The sequence below is a fragment of the Elephantulus edwardii genome, unplaced genomic scaffold (assembly GCF_000299155.1).
Source record: "Elephantulus edwardii isolate Elephantulus edwardi_28Jun2011 unplaced genomic scaffold, EleEdw1.0 scaffold00236, whole genome shotgun sequence".
Lineage (NCBI taxonomy): Eukaryota > Metazoa > Chordata > Mammalia > Macroscelidea > Macroscelididae > Elephantulus > Elephantulus edwardii.
Genome location: NW_006399986.1, coordinates 1,910,825 through 1,924,635, shown reverse-complemented (window position 1 = coordinate 1,924,635; position 13,811 = coordinate 1,910,825). Strand labels below are relative to the sequence as shown.

General features: G+C 45.1%; 1 protein-coding gene and 2 pseudogenes across 1 annotated transcript; all 3 read right to left on the bottom strand.

The window, feature by feature from the left end:
• LOC102857090 overlaps positions 1-708 on the bottom strand; it is a 6,634-nt pseudogene extending 5,926 nt beyond the window's left edge.
• A 20-nt stretch (positions 709-728) lies between these two features.
• On the bottom strand, positions 729-2,400 carry LOC102856690 (KH homology domain-containing protein 1B-like). The gene is made up of 2 exons (XM_006898703.1): positions 2,206-2,400; positions 729-761 (listed from the first exon to the last, which is right to left on the bottom strand). Exons 1-2 carry the CDS (start codon positions 2,398-2,400, stop codon positions 729-731), a joined length of 228 nt encoding a protein of 75 aa, XP_006898765.1.
• Positions 2,401-4,893: 2,493 nt separating this feature from the next.
• On the bottom strand, positions 4,894-5,827 carry LOC102856280 (annotated as a pseudogene).
• Between the last annotated feature and the right edge of the window lie 7,984 nt (positions 5,828-13,811).

Genomic DNA, 13,811 nt, shown 5'->3' with positions numbered 1-13,811 from the left:
GAGGGGAGGGGAGAGGAGAGGAGAGGAGTCACCCTTATGAAACTATTAAAGAACATAATCTCATGGCAGGTCCGAGCTCCCTGCTAAGAATTACAGGAAACTGATAATTTGGTCCATATCCTATAAACAAGGGATTTGAGTCTATGGGATTTGTGACCCTGGATGGATTCTTTCACAATCCCTAAATTAACTCGTGAATGCAGGCCTGGACTCAGCCGTTTCTATTAGCCTGTATCTGACTATCCCCATTTTTCTCTATTAATTAATTCCAGACACAACTTGTAAACAGAAGGGCAGTGCCAGGCTCCCCAACGTGGAAAGACAGCATCTTGCACAATTTTCTTCCCCCAAAGTGGTGAAGAGCGAGGGCTGGGTCTCATACTCGCACATGCCCTGAGGACTCACACTATCCACAGGAACCCACTGTCCCTGGACTCCCGCCATCCCTGGACTCACACCATTTCACCTCGGGACCCCTATGCTCGACCTGACCTTTTCTGTGCCGTCCATATTTTTGTTAGTGGAAAAGAGATCCAGGTATTTAAGTCCAAGAGGCTTCTTTTCGCTTCTTTCTGGCCTCGACCACGGGAGGAACCCGAACACCCGACCCCAAATCCACGGGAGCTGGGGCTCCCCCTTCGCGGTCAGCAAACTCACCATAAAGTGGCCACTGCGACCCCAGATTCTCTCCTCAAAATACACGTCCATCACCAGCAGTGTTTGCAAAACTAAATCTCTCTCGCGTCCACAACGAGGACCACCTGGCAGAAGACCCGAATGATCTCACACCCAGCTGGTGACGTGCGTGATGACGCTACATCCACTTCCGGTGACCACAGAGACCACTTCCGGTGCTCGATTTCCTATTTCACCTTGATTCCGCCAAAACAGAACTGCGTGAGGAAAGATGTGGAGGGTTCCCAGATTTCCCTTCCCGTATTCCAAATAAAATAGTCCATTTTCATCCATCAGGGAGCTTCTGCGCATGCGGCTTCCATGACGTCATTTCCTGCGCTTGGTTCCTGGCATCAGCTCCTCCCTCCGTCGTGGTCCACTGAGGTTTTCAAGAAGGCTTGGGATTTGTGGCTGGTCTTGACGCCCATCTGCATTAACGTGGTCTATGAATTGAAGTATCAGCAAATGCTATGTTGTTGTTGTTATGTGCTGTCGGGTTGCCTGTGACTTTTAGCGACCCTATGTACAAATCCCGCTCCAAAATCCTGCTCCATCCTTTGCCAATCTCATTGTCTACCCCACACCTTCCCCCATTACCCCAGTCACTGAAGCAATCCATCTCATCGAGGGTCTTCCCTTCTTGCGCTGACCCACCACCCTCCCAAGCATGATGTCCTTCTCCAAGGACTGATCCCTCCTTACAACAAGTCTCAAGTTATGTCAGTCAAAGCTTCAAAATCCTTGTCTCCAAGGGACAGTCTGGTTTCACTAGCTCCAGGACCTGGCTTGTGGCGTACGTGATGACACTCCAGCCACTTCTGGTCACCATAGCGAGCACCTCCTGTGATATAGTTACGATTTCACCTTGATGCCACCAAAAGAGGGCAGAAATAAAGAGCTGCATGACAAAAGGTGTGCAGGAGTCTGTTTATATACGCTTGGTTACTCCCTCCATTACGTTCCCCTTCCGGTTCCCCCCCTTTTTAAAAATTTATTCACTATTCCCCCCCCATGCATATTGACTAGTTTTATTGACGGATTTTACAGGATTGAACATTTTATTACATTGAAGACAATTTATATGAGACAGCATGGTAGTGAGAGGTTAAAGAAGTCCAAGGTCGGAGGAATCCCCTATTTTGCCAGCCAATGCCATTTCTAGGGAAAGAGACTGTTGGACAGGAGGCGAACACTGGTTATCTTCAGTCAGTGAGTGGCTCTGGACACACAGCAGTACCAAACCTTGGGCCCGAATTTCAAAATCCAAGCTTTCTAAACATTGTACCATTTTTTTTGTTTTGTTTTGTTTTTTAAGTTATTATTAAATTTTATTAGTTTTAATGAACATTTACAGAGATTTGGGGTTCTCATTCATTCATTGTTGCACTGTTTTCTCTACCCTCTTCCCCAGTTCGTTCTTCCCCCCCCCCCCCATGTCTGTTTTAATTGTCCAGTTGCCACAGTGCTTGACATTGGACCATTTTCAGCAGCCGTCTCCTCGCTGGGTCCTACTATCATCACGAGTCTGACCTGAGGCTGAAACCACCGTTCCAGATGGATAAGCGAGCCGCTGTGACCCTCAGTTCGGTGAAGGAGCGTGTCTGAAGGGCCTGTGCCAAAGATTTGCTCTTCAGTTTCCTCATACATGCAAAATTCCAATGGCTGCACTAAGTTTTCAGGCACGCTCCACCATGGCTTCTTTGAGAGCACCTTCTCCCGGGACATCCTCACTCCCATGTTGTTGTTTGCTTTGAGCTGATACATGTTATTTTTTTTTAATTATGCAAGTTTACCGCTTTAGTTTGCTTGGCTCCACAGTCAACATTCTTGACCCCAGCAGCCTGGAAATTAAAAGTTGTATTGTGATGGGAAAGACTGCTGTTAGGGACCTCTCCAAAGTACTGAGGAGCAATGGTGTCTCTCTGGAGACTAAGGTGCGTCTGATACTGGCCATGATCTTTGCAGTCACCTGTTAAGCATCAGAGAGCTGGATAATGACTAGGGAGGATAGAAGGATAGTTGATGCCTTTGAGCTGTGGTGCTGGAGAAGGGTGTTGAGTGTACCATGGACTGTGAAGAAAACAAACAGGTTCAACCTAGAGAAGGTTAAACCAGGATGCTCCTTGGAGGCAAAGATTCTGAAGCTTCGTCTGACATACTTTGGACATGTTGTAAGGAGGGACCGGTCCTTGGAGACCCTCATGCTCGGGAGGGTAGAGGGACAGCGCAGGAGGGGAAGACCTTCTACGAGGTAGATTGATTCAGTGACTGGGGTAATCGGGATGGGATGGGTGTGTTGGAGACAGTGATATTGGCACAGGACAAAGCAGAGTTTAGGGCTGTTGTACATAGCGATGGTACATAACAACAACAAAATAAATTTAAAAAGAAGAGTTGCTTTCTGGGTAAGGCGTTGTCAACACTCCTTGCAAATATAAGGCTTCTTCCCCAAGTGTCTCCTCTGGTATGTGATTAATTACAAATTTTGTAAAGCTTCACCCATATTTCTAACCAACAGAAGACATCTCTGAGTGAGTCGTGTCCATGCCATTAGATTTGACATCCTGATAAAGCCTGGCACACAATCCAAGCAAACATAAGGTTTCTTCCTGGTGTGTGTCCTCTGGTGTCTGATGAGATCTGATAAAACTGTAAAGTGTTGCAGACCGAGGGTCCCAAAGAATAGAATAATTTTATAATTATTAATAAAGAGACAAACAGCCAAGAATGAGATAGAGCAGAGAGCATAAAACAGGGGGCCAACAGTTCTCAACTGAAGACCCCAAGCCAAGCTTCTCTCTATCTTTATTGAAAATTATCAGGAAGCAAATCACAAAGAGAATTCAATGCAAATGAAGCCAAGCTCTTTCTATTGAAAACCTTCTGCTTGACTCAGGAAGGAGGGGTTCACAAATGCAAGAATTTGGTCTACCCTTAACTATTAACCTTGATGCCTCAGGGTGAACTCCAGCTCAGGAAGTAACACTCCCTCTGTAGGGGGCCCCTTGCTGTCTCCTGTCTTGCAGGGAACAAACAGCTCATTTTCTAGGATCTGTCACAAGAGAAATTCAAACTTATAAATCTGTAATTCCTTCAATTCCTGAACAAAGGTTTTCATATACTATTTGGTATAAAGTTTGGCTTCCCATAGTAAAGCACTGCCCATACTGCCTACAATCATAAATATTCTCACGTGTGCGTCCTCTGTTGAGTGATGAGATCTGACTTTTTAGGAAAAGCTTTGCCAACACTCCATGCTAACACCAGGCATCTTATGCATGTCTCTATGGGACGCCAAACTTTATACCAAATATTAAATGAAAACCCTTGTTCAGGAATTGAAGGAATTACAAAACTGATAAGTTAGGATTTCTCTTGTGGCAAATCCCAGAAAATGAGCTGTTTGTTCTCTGCAGACAGGAGACAGCTAGCCACCCCCCCCAGAGGGAGTGTTACTACCTGTGAAATACTTCCTGAACTAGAGCATTAGGATGACAATAGAGAAAAATTCGGCTTCATTTACAAAGAATTTATTTTATGATCTGCTTCCCCTACTTATCAATAGATGCACAGAGAAGCATGGCTTGGCCCCTTCAGTGAGAACTGCTGGCCCCTGTTTTATGCTCTCTGTTCTGTCTCATTCCTGGCTGTCTGTCTCATTATTAATAATTATAAAAATACTTTACCCTAGGCTAGTTCTGGTGGCCTAGTGGCAAGAAGCTGCACTGCAATCCCAGAGGTGAGCAGTTGGAATCCAATAGATGCTCTGCTGGAGAAGGAGGGACAATCTCCTCCCGTACCAGTCAGATCTGATTTGATGGCACACACACACACACACAAAATAATAAAAATTTAAAAAAGTAAAATAAAGAAATAAATACTTTACCCTCGGTCTGCAACATGTCTCCACTTGTGTATGATGAAATCTGGTGTTTCCCACACTCCTTGCACACATGACACTTCTTCTCTGAGTGTATTCTTTGGTGAGTGACTACACTTACTGGCAAAGTTTTACCCACACCCCTTGCAGACATTAGTATTGTCTCATTAATGTGTCCTTTGGTATCCAATGAGATGTCCAGATAAAAGGAAGCTCAAATGCTTTGCAAACCTAAGGCTTCTCACCTGAGTGTCTCCTCTGGTGTGTGTTAGGATTTGACACTGTAAAAATTAAAAAAAAAAAAATTAAAAAAAAAGATTTGACATTGTGACAAAGTCTCACTCATACCCCTTGCAAACATAAATCTTCTCCTGTGAGTGTGTCCTCTGGTATACAATTAGATATGATTTCCCAAAAGAGCCTATCCCACACTCTTTGCAAACATAAGGTATTTCTCCTGATTGTGTCCTCTAGTGTGCAAAGGCGTATGATGGCTAGATAAGACTTGCCCACAGTTCCTGCAAGCTTAAGGTTCTCCCTTTTGTGACTCATCTGGTGTGTGTTAACACTGAAGAAATGACTAAAGCGTTGCCCACAATCATGGCAAATGCAAGGCTTCTCAGAGTGTATCCTCTGGTGTGCATTAAGATTTGACTTCCCGGAAAACCCTCGCCCACACTCCTTGCAAATATAAAACTTCTCTACAGAGTGTATCCTCTGGTGTCCAGTAAGATTTGACTTCCTGGAAGAGCCTCGCCCACACTTGCTTTGGTGTCTCTTAAGACTTTGATTGCTGAAAAAGCTCCACCCACACTCCTTGCATTCCAAGGGCTTTTCCCCTGAGTGTGTCCTTTGGTGTATGATGAGATAGGACTTTCGGGTAAAGCCATGTCCACACTCCTTGGAAACATAAGGCTTCTCTCCTGTGTGTATCCACTGGTGTACAATGAGATGTGATAACTGGGAAAAACCTCGTCCACACTCCTTGCAAACATAAGGCTTCTCTCCTGTGTGCATCCTCTGGTGTCTGACAAAATTGGACCTTTTGGTAAAACCTCATGTACGTTCCTTGCAAACAAAAGGCTTCTCCACTGAGTGTATCATCTGGTGAGTGATGAGATTTGGTAACTTGATAAAGTCTTGCTGATACTCATTGCAAAGCAAAGGTCTCTCCTGGAAGGGGGCCTTCTGGTTTGCAGCAAAGTTTAATCCACAGTCTGGGACTTCCTTATCATAACTCACTGATGCAAATCTGATGGTTTCTAATTCCATCGACCTTTGTTCTTTTTCCACAAAGTTCACCCTTTGGGCTGAGATGGGCTCTAGCCCTTCAACTCTGCTCTCTCTGGGGATGGCTGACTCTCTTTGTGGTGGGTTGACAAAGCAAGAGGCATCTAATGTGCATTCCCATGGAGCTGCTCTCTTCTCTGCCCTTCCACAGGAAGTGATGGAGACTTCTCTCTCCTGACCTTCTGTGCATTCACTCCAACAGGTCTCTTGAGAATGGTGCTGGTTTTGCTGTGTCTGAGGCCCTGGGCTGCACACTGCCCGGTGGACGTAATGTTCTGCATACAACTCTGGGAAGATCTGTTGTACATATTGGCTGAGGAACTGCTGACAGCAGAAAGCCAGAAGAAGGCAAGAGGAATAGGAGTCGAATTTTGGCTCTGTTTCTACTGAAGAAAGTTTGCATTAGAGCGGCTGTGACGGGGATTGTAGGGCTGTGTTTCTGCTCTCATGACAAGCACTGTCCCATCAGTGGAGTCCCCACCTCGAGGATTCACAGACTACCACCAAGAATCCAAACCAAAAAAAGCAGGTCAACATAATCTCCCGGGTTCCGGGCATGGTGGTTCTCTCAGCTCCTCTGGATTGTACAGGCTGAGAATTTGGACGGAAGGTTGATACTTGGCAGCGATGTTGAAGTTAGGTTTCAGCACAAGCTGTTTTATATTACATAGGAACAACGGCATCCGGGAAAAACAATTGCTAGAAGTGACTGTGTCTCCTAGAAATACTACCTGACAAAGTAGAACTGCTCAATCACAAAACTTTAATCTTTGCAGACAGAAACTCCAACTTCTCTCTACTATGGACTGGTTCATAGGTCGCAAAGCCCCTATTTTTGTTTGCAGCCAAATTCACAGCTACTGGGCCCTGGGACTCCAACAATAACCACCTGCAGTCTAACATATGTCATGTGAATTAAGAAAGAAAAAGGAGGCGAGCTCTGGTGGCCTAGTGGCAAGAAGCTGCTCTGCAATCCCAGAGGAGTGTGGGGTTTGAATCCACCTGATGCTCTGCTGAAGAAGGAGGGACAATCTCCTCCTGTACGAGACAGATCCGATTTGACGGTACACACATAAAAAAGTAATAAAAATTTTAAAAAGAAAGAAAAAGGAGCTTTTATACTCACTCAAGGAGAGAAGATTTCTATAAATCTCCAGCATCACTTCTTTGTATAAACTCTTCTGTTCGGAGCTCAGGGTCTTCCATTGTGCCTCTGTGAAGTCCACACTGACATCCTCAAAAGTAAAATGTTCCTGAATAAAGCAGATATAGAAAAACATTAGTTCACCATCAATTTTCACAATGAGCAGAACTTCACTTGTCTTGAAGAGTCTGCATCTGAGAAGTCCAATTGTTTCTTTTCAGAGACCAAATCTCAATAGGAAGCAAGGTTTTCTGCATAAGATTGTGCCTACTTTTGTGACAAAGTCTAAGAACAACAGCTAATCACCAAACACATAGTGGTTCTCCACTCATGAGAGAAATTAAGGCTATATGCATTGTGATGGGAAAGTCTGCTGTTAGGGACCTCTCTAAAGTACTCAAGAGCAACGGTGTCTCTCTGGAGACTAAGGTGTGCCTGATACAGACCATGGTCTTTGCAATCACTTGTTATGCATCAGAGAGTTTTGGACAATGACTAGGGAGGAAAGAAGGAGAATTGATGCCTTTGAGCTGTGGTGCTGGAAAAGAGTATTGAATGCATCATGGACTGCCAAGAAAACAAACAGATTCATCCTGGAGAGGGTTAAACCAAGCTACTCCTTGGAGGCAAGGATTCTGGGGCTTTGTCTGACATACTTTGGGCATGTTGCAAGGAGGGACAGGTCCTTGGAGAGGGACATCATGCTTGGGAGGGTGGAGGGACGGCGCAAGAGGGGAAGACCCTCTATGAGATGGATTGATTCAGTGACTGGGGTAATCGGGATGGGTGTGTCAGAGGCAGTGCGATTGGCACAGGATAGAGCACGGTTTAGGTCGCTATGAGTTGCAAACGACTCGACAATATATTCAATGAAATAAAAATGTGGATAGATGACTGAGTGACACTGTAATTACAACATTATAAAACAATACAATCTTTTAAAGTCTTTATTGTAATTAAGTATAATAACAGAACATTTGTCATTTGGAATATCCTTTACCTTTTTCAAAGACTCTTCATCTCATAAAAACAAGGCCATCATGGCCCAGGAACACAAAATCAGGGCAAATGTACAGCATTTGATTCCTACTCACCATTCTGGCTTCTTGTTGTTGTTGTTATGTTCCATTGAGTCAATTGTGACTCATAGGAGGGGGAAGGAAATGAGAGGAGAGGGAGGAGGAAGTGAGGGGGAGGGGGAGGAGGGGGGAGGAAAAGAGGGAAGAGGGGGAGGAAGTGAGGGAGGAGAGGGGGAGGAACTGGGGGAGGAAAGGGGGAAGGAAGTTAGCGGGAGGACGTGAGGGAGGGAAAAGATGTGAAGGAGGGAAGGAAAGAATGAATGATGATTTTGAGATTTAAACATAAAATGGTTGGTATAAAGAGTAAATTCTGTTGTAAACTATGGATTTCCTTAATAATGTGTCAATACTTGTTCATCAATTGTGGCAAATGTAATATGTGTGGGTCAAGAGAACTTTTCTGAACTGGGGAATAAAATAGGGACCATAGGTAACCTCAATGAAAATGGTTAAACTGTCTCATCTTAATAGGAAGAGACAGGCAATGTCTCATCTTTACCCCACGGAGTGACATTTTGTAGGGGATTAGTTCTGTAGATTAATTCCCCAGGGGATTAATCAATTTGCCTTAAACCTTGATAATCCAGATTTGTGGCATAATTCAGTCCCCTGAGTGTCTTTCATGAAAGGACAGCTGGAGGTCAAGGAGAGTGGAGAGGAAATAGAAGAAAACCAAGAACCCAGACATTGTCAGTGGAGAGATTCTCCTTGGGATGAAGATGGGCAATGCCCTCCCTTGTGACTTAAAGCCTCTGGAAATCTGCTGGAGGGTCAGCTATGAGTCTGTTCCAGTTCTCAGTCAACTAGCAATGAGAGAGAGTCCTCCCAGGATATCGTCATGGGGTTGAAGAGAGAGCAAGCTCACTTGACACATCACTTTAATCAACCATTCCCCACTCAGGTCCCATTGAGGCACTCGAAGGAGCTTTGATGGTTAAGCCCACAGCTGATACCCGAATCCCTAGCAGCTCCTAGGAGGGAGAGAGATGGGTCATCTAGCTTTGCAAAAAAAGTATTTCCATCAACAAACGAATAGATAGAGAAGCTCTGGTATATTCACACAATGGAATACTATGCAGCATTGGGGGGGAACCCAAGAAACTGGTGAAATTATGCAAAATGGACGATTCTGGAGGACATTATGCTAAGTGAACTATCTCAGTCACAAAAGGACAAGTATTGCATAGGGACACTATTGCAAAACAGGACTGACATCAGGGTTCAGGAAAGACAGAAAAGGAGGGGAGGAATGATGTATACTGCATTGAAACAGATGAGAGAACTGTTTAAAAGGGACATATGAATGGGTATTCTTGTCATTACAGAAGTCCGGAGTGAAGGTTGCATAGTGGACATGGGGGGAGGGATTATATAACAATGAAAGAGTTTTTCTCTTTTTCAAGAAGAGTGAATTGGGGGGAGGGGATGGGTAGGAAGAAAAGTGCAACAATAAGGGGAGCTCTGGTGGCCTAGTGGCAAGGAGCTGCAACTACAATCCCAGAGGCGTACGGTTTGAATCCACCAGATGCTCTGCTGGGGAAGGAGGGACAATTTCCTCCTGTACCAGTCAGATCTGTTTTGATGGTACACTCACACAAAAAAATGATAATTAAAAAAATGAAACAATGCCAGGAAACCCTAAGTCTCTGTAAACTTTCATGAAAATGAATTTTAAAAATTTTTTTTAAATATTCACAACCTTGGAAGCTGTACGGGGCAATTCTTTGCACTCCAGGACTGCTGTGAAGGCAGAATGAACTTACGGGGAACGGGGTTTGGGGACATTGCTTACTGTTTTGTTTTGCTTTGATTGAATCAGTCCTGTAAGTTTCCTTTTATAACATTTATTACAGTTGTATAGCGGTGTTACTGGCAGCATTCTGTGGAACCCTCCCTGTGTCCCCCCTTCCCTCTCACCCTCCCCATCCTGGCTAAGGTCTACTCCCTCTCCTTCCCCTCCTGCCCTGCCCATCAACCCTCCGCAGTGGCTTCTGCATGTAAACCTTTCCTGAGATTCTTTTTCTCTCTTCCCTCATACACCCCCTATCCCATCCGCTGTTGCACATGTTGTCTGACGGGCCATTCCTTTCAGCTTGAGCTTCACAACGAGAGGTTGTGAGGAGTGTGAAGTCCCAGGGTGGGACGAACATGTTTGCTGTTGACCAAAAGGGTCAAGCCTACTCGGAAGTGCCGTGGAAGAAAAGCCTGGCAGTGTGTTTGAGGAGAAATGAGCCATTGAACTTAACCCCCTCTGGGGCGCGGTTCCCTCCTCAAGTGCATGGAGTTGACGATGAAGCAGTGGACTGAACCATCTCTGAGCTGGGTTGTTTTTTGTTTGTTTGTTTGTTTGTTTTTTGTGGGTGGGTTATGGTTCTCATCCTCAGTGGTGCAAATAGCTAACATGATCCACTGCTGACCAAAAGGCTGATGGTTCAAGTCCATCTAGAGGTGCTTTGGAAGAAAGGCCTGGCCATCTGCTTCCAAAACTCCACAGCCGTTGGAAACCCCATGGAGCACAAGATTACTCCACCACACATGGGATCCTGGAAGTCAGAGCTGAGCAGGTGGCAGGTGGCGTGTCTGACCCCATAGCAGACACGTTTCCTTCTTATCGGGAGAGAAAACCTGAGGGAGTTTGAAGCAGTAAAAGTAGGAAGGGAAAAGGGATAGACGCTCTGCTGAACTTTTTTGACAGTGTGAGAGGAGGAAAGACTCGACACTCCACCAGGTGAGACAAAAAACCCTGACATGAAACCGAAGTTTAGGATTCCGCAGAGTAAAAAGATGGGACTCTCCATTCGAATTCTTAGGGTGAAAACCGGCTCTTCATTTATTTATATTGGCATACACAGAATCTTCCTTCTTATTCTGTGACCACATCAGTTTGTCATTGTTGGGTGCCATCGAGTCAAGTTCAGCTCATAGAAGCTGTGAGTGTCTACGTGAGCATCCTCCCTGTCTCTGACATGCCCAAGGCCATTGTTAAAGTCACTGCATCTGTCCATCTTCCTCTGTTCATTCGGCCCTCCACCTTTCTCAGCCACTAGTCCGGGTGAAATCAAGTTTCTCCTTGGAGGCTAGGATTTCTAAGGTCCACCTCACAGACTTCGGGCACATAGCTAGCAGGGATCATTCCTTGGAAAAGGATAGCATGGTTTGGAGGGTGGAGAACAGCGAAGGAAAGGAAGACCTCGGATGAGATAGATTAACACAGTCACGGGGTAATGGGGGTAGGTGTTATGAAGTCAATGAGACTGGCTCAGAAGAGGGCAGGCTTCAGAGCTGCTGTACACAGGGTCGCTATGAGTCGCAGGCAATTCAATGGCACATAACAACAGTCCAGGTGATGTTTCTGGTTCACTGCTCTCAGGAGTCCTGTTGGCATGGGGGTTTATTGTGCCTCATTGCTAACAGAAAAGCCAGTGATTTGACTCCAGCAGACGCTCTTGAGGGAGAAACACAAAGCCGTCAGCTTCTGGAAAGAAGTTGACTGTTGTTGTTGTTGTTGATTGCCTTCGAGTCAAGCATGACTCATAGCGACCCTATGAACAAAAGGCCTGGAGCCCTCTATCACTATCGACATTTATCAAAGTTCACAGAGTTTCTGGAGGCACGTGGTTTAGGACGTGGACACCACTCCTGCTTCAGCCTTGAAAACATTAAGGGCAGTTCGACTCTGTCCTATATAGGGTCTTGATGAATAGAAATCGACTTGAAAGTTGCAAAGTTGACCCAACAATTCCACTACTGAGAATATACCCCAAAGAGACCATAACTGTCAGCCAAGCAGATATATGTACACCCACATTTATCGTGGCTTTCCTCACAATAGCAAGGATTTGGAAACAACCTAAGTGCCCATCAACAAATGAATGGATAGAGTAACTCTGGTATATTCACACAATGGAATACTATGCTGCACTGAAAAACAAGGAACTCATGAAATATTATACAAAATGAGTGACCCTGGAGGACATTATGCTGAGTGAAGTATTTCAGTCACAAAAGGACAAATACTGCATAGTGCCACTATTGTAAAACGGGACTGACATCGGAGTTAGGGAGAGACTGAGAAAGAGAGGATAAATAATGTATACTGCATTGAAACAGATGAGCAAGAAAACTGCTTAAAAGGGATATGTGATTGGATATTATTGTCATGACAGGAGTCCAGAACAAAGGCTGTGTAGTGGAGCGGACCAGGGGGGAGGGACTGTATAACAATGAGAGAATTTTTCTTTTACTTTGCAAAGAGAAGAGTGTACAGGGGGAGAGGGGTGGGCAGGGAGAAAAGTGCAACAGTGAATGAATGGAAATCCAAAGTCTCTGTAAATTTTCCTTAAAATTAATAATAATAATAAAATAGAAATCAGCCTGAGGCTGGAATGCTCTTGAGAGGAAGGAGCTGGGTGACTCTGCAGAAGGATGTGATTCTTGGAAAAGTAGAGAGTCAATGAGAAAGAGGAAGACCCTCGGTGAGGTGGATGGACGCCGGGACAGCAAGAGAGGGTTCGAGGCAGCGGTTCTGTGAGGACAGCAAGGGAAGGGACCACGTGAGGGGTTGTTCTGTCATTCTGTATTGTTCTGTTGACATAGTGGCCCAGTGGTCACTGGGAATGAAAGCTGACTTGATGGGATCTAACAACATCAACCTGCCATGCTACAACAGCCATCAGCAGCCCAATCCTTTATGCGGCCACGGGGACTTCTTCTTCCACAAGGGCTTGGCCTGGGGAACAGCAGCGCCTCTTCCAGGACCTTCTCAGCGAGACATCATTTTCACAAACTCTGCAGAGAAAAGCAACTGGTAAGTTACATATTCAAAAGAGAAGCCAATGGGTGTTTGAGAGTGAGGTCACACTAAAAAAAGAGAGAGAGAGAGAGACAGAGACAGAGAGAGAAACCAACCTGTCATCCCGCACCCCCGCCCCAGTCCTCACTGCGTGCCAAGTGTCCCTGGACGGCACAAGGTCACTAAACAATCACTAAACAAAAAGTCAGTGATTTGAGAGACACCTAGGAAGAAAGGCCTGGAAATCTGCTTCTAAAAATTAAGTATAGATCACAGTGGTAATCATGAGAAGGCTGTAGGACTGGGCACCATTTAGTCACACTGTGACTTCATCGGGTCACCGTTGAAAACCTCGAGTGCCACAGATTCAGCATAACAACTCAGCAGGCAGAAACGGATGAGGAAGAGGAAGCATGGACATGGGAAACACAGGGAGGAAATGGGAAGAGTGCTGTTACACTGTGGGAATTGTAGCCAATGTCAGATAACATAATGCACATGAATTGTTGAAGGGAAAATCCAATTTAGCTCAGGAAGCTTTCACTCAAGTGAAAATAAGAAGTTAAAAACCAAAACTGTCCCAGAAGTATGCAGTTTGAATCCACCAGATGCTCTGCTGGAGAAGGAGGGGCAATCTCCTTCTATGCCAGTCAGATCTGATTTGACAGTACACAGACAAACAATAATATAAAACAAACAAACCAAAAAAACCTGTATAGAGTCATCCTCTGATGTCCATGAGTCAGTGTTGACTTGATAGTAAGTTACTGGGTTTGGATTTTGGTTTCATGAACTGTTTCTGTTTCCCTCAAAACTATGGAAGAGGGAGCTCTGGTAGCCTAGTGGCAAGAAGCTGCACTGCAATCCCAGAGGTGAGTGGTTCGAATCCACCAGATGCTCTGCTGGAGAAGGAGGGACAATCTCCTCCTGTACCAGTCAGATCTGATTTGA

Coding starts and splice junctions, on each gene's coding strand:
- LOC102856690 (XM_006898703.1), bottom strand. CDS start 2,400: ATGTCCCGGGAGAAGGTGCTCTCAAAGAAGCCATGGTGGAGCGTGCCT. Junction 762..2,205: donor AACGGTGGTTTCAGCCTCAG/GTCAGACTCGTG, acceptor GTCTTCTGCCAG/GTGGTCCTCGTTGTGGACGC.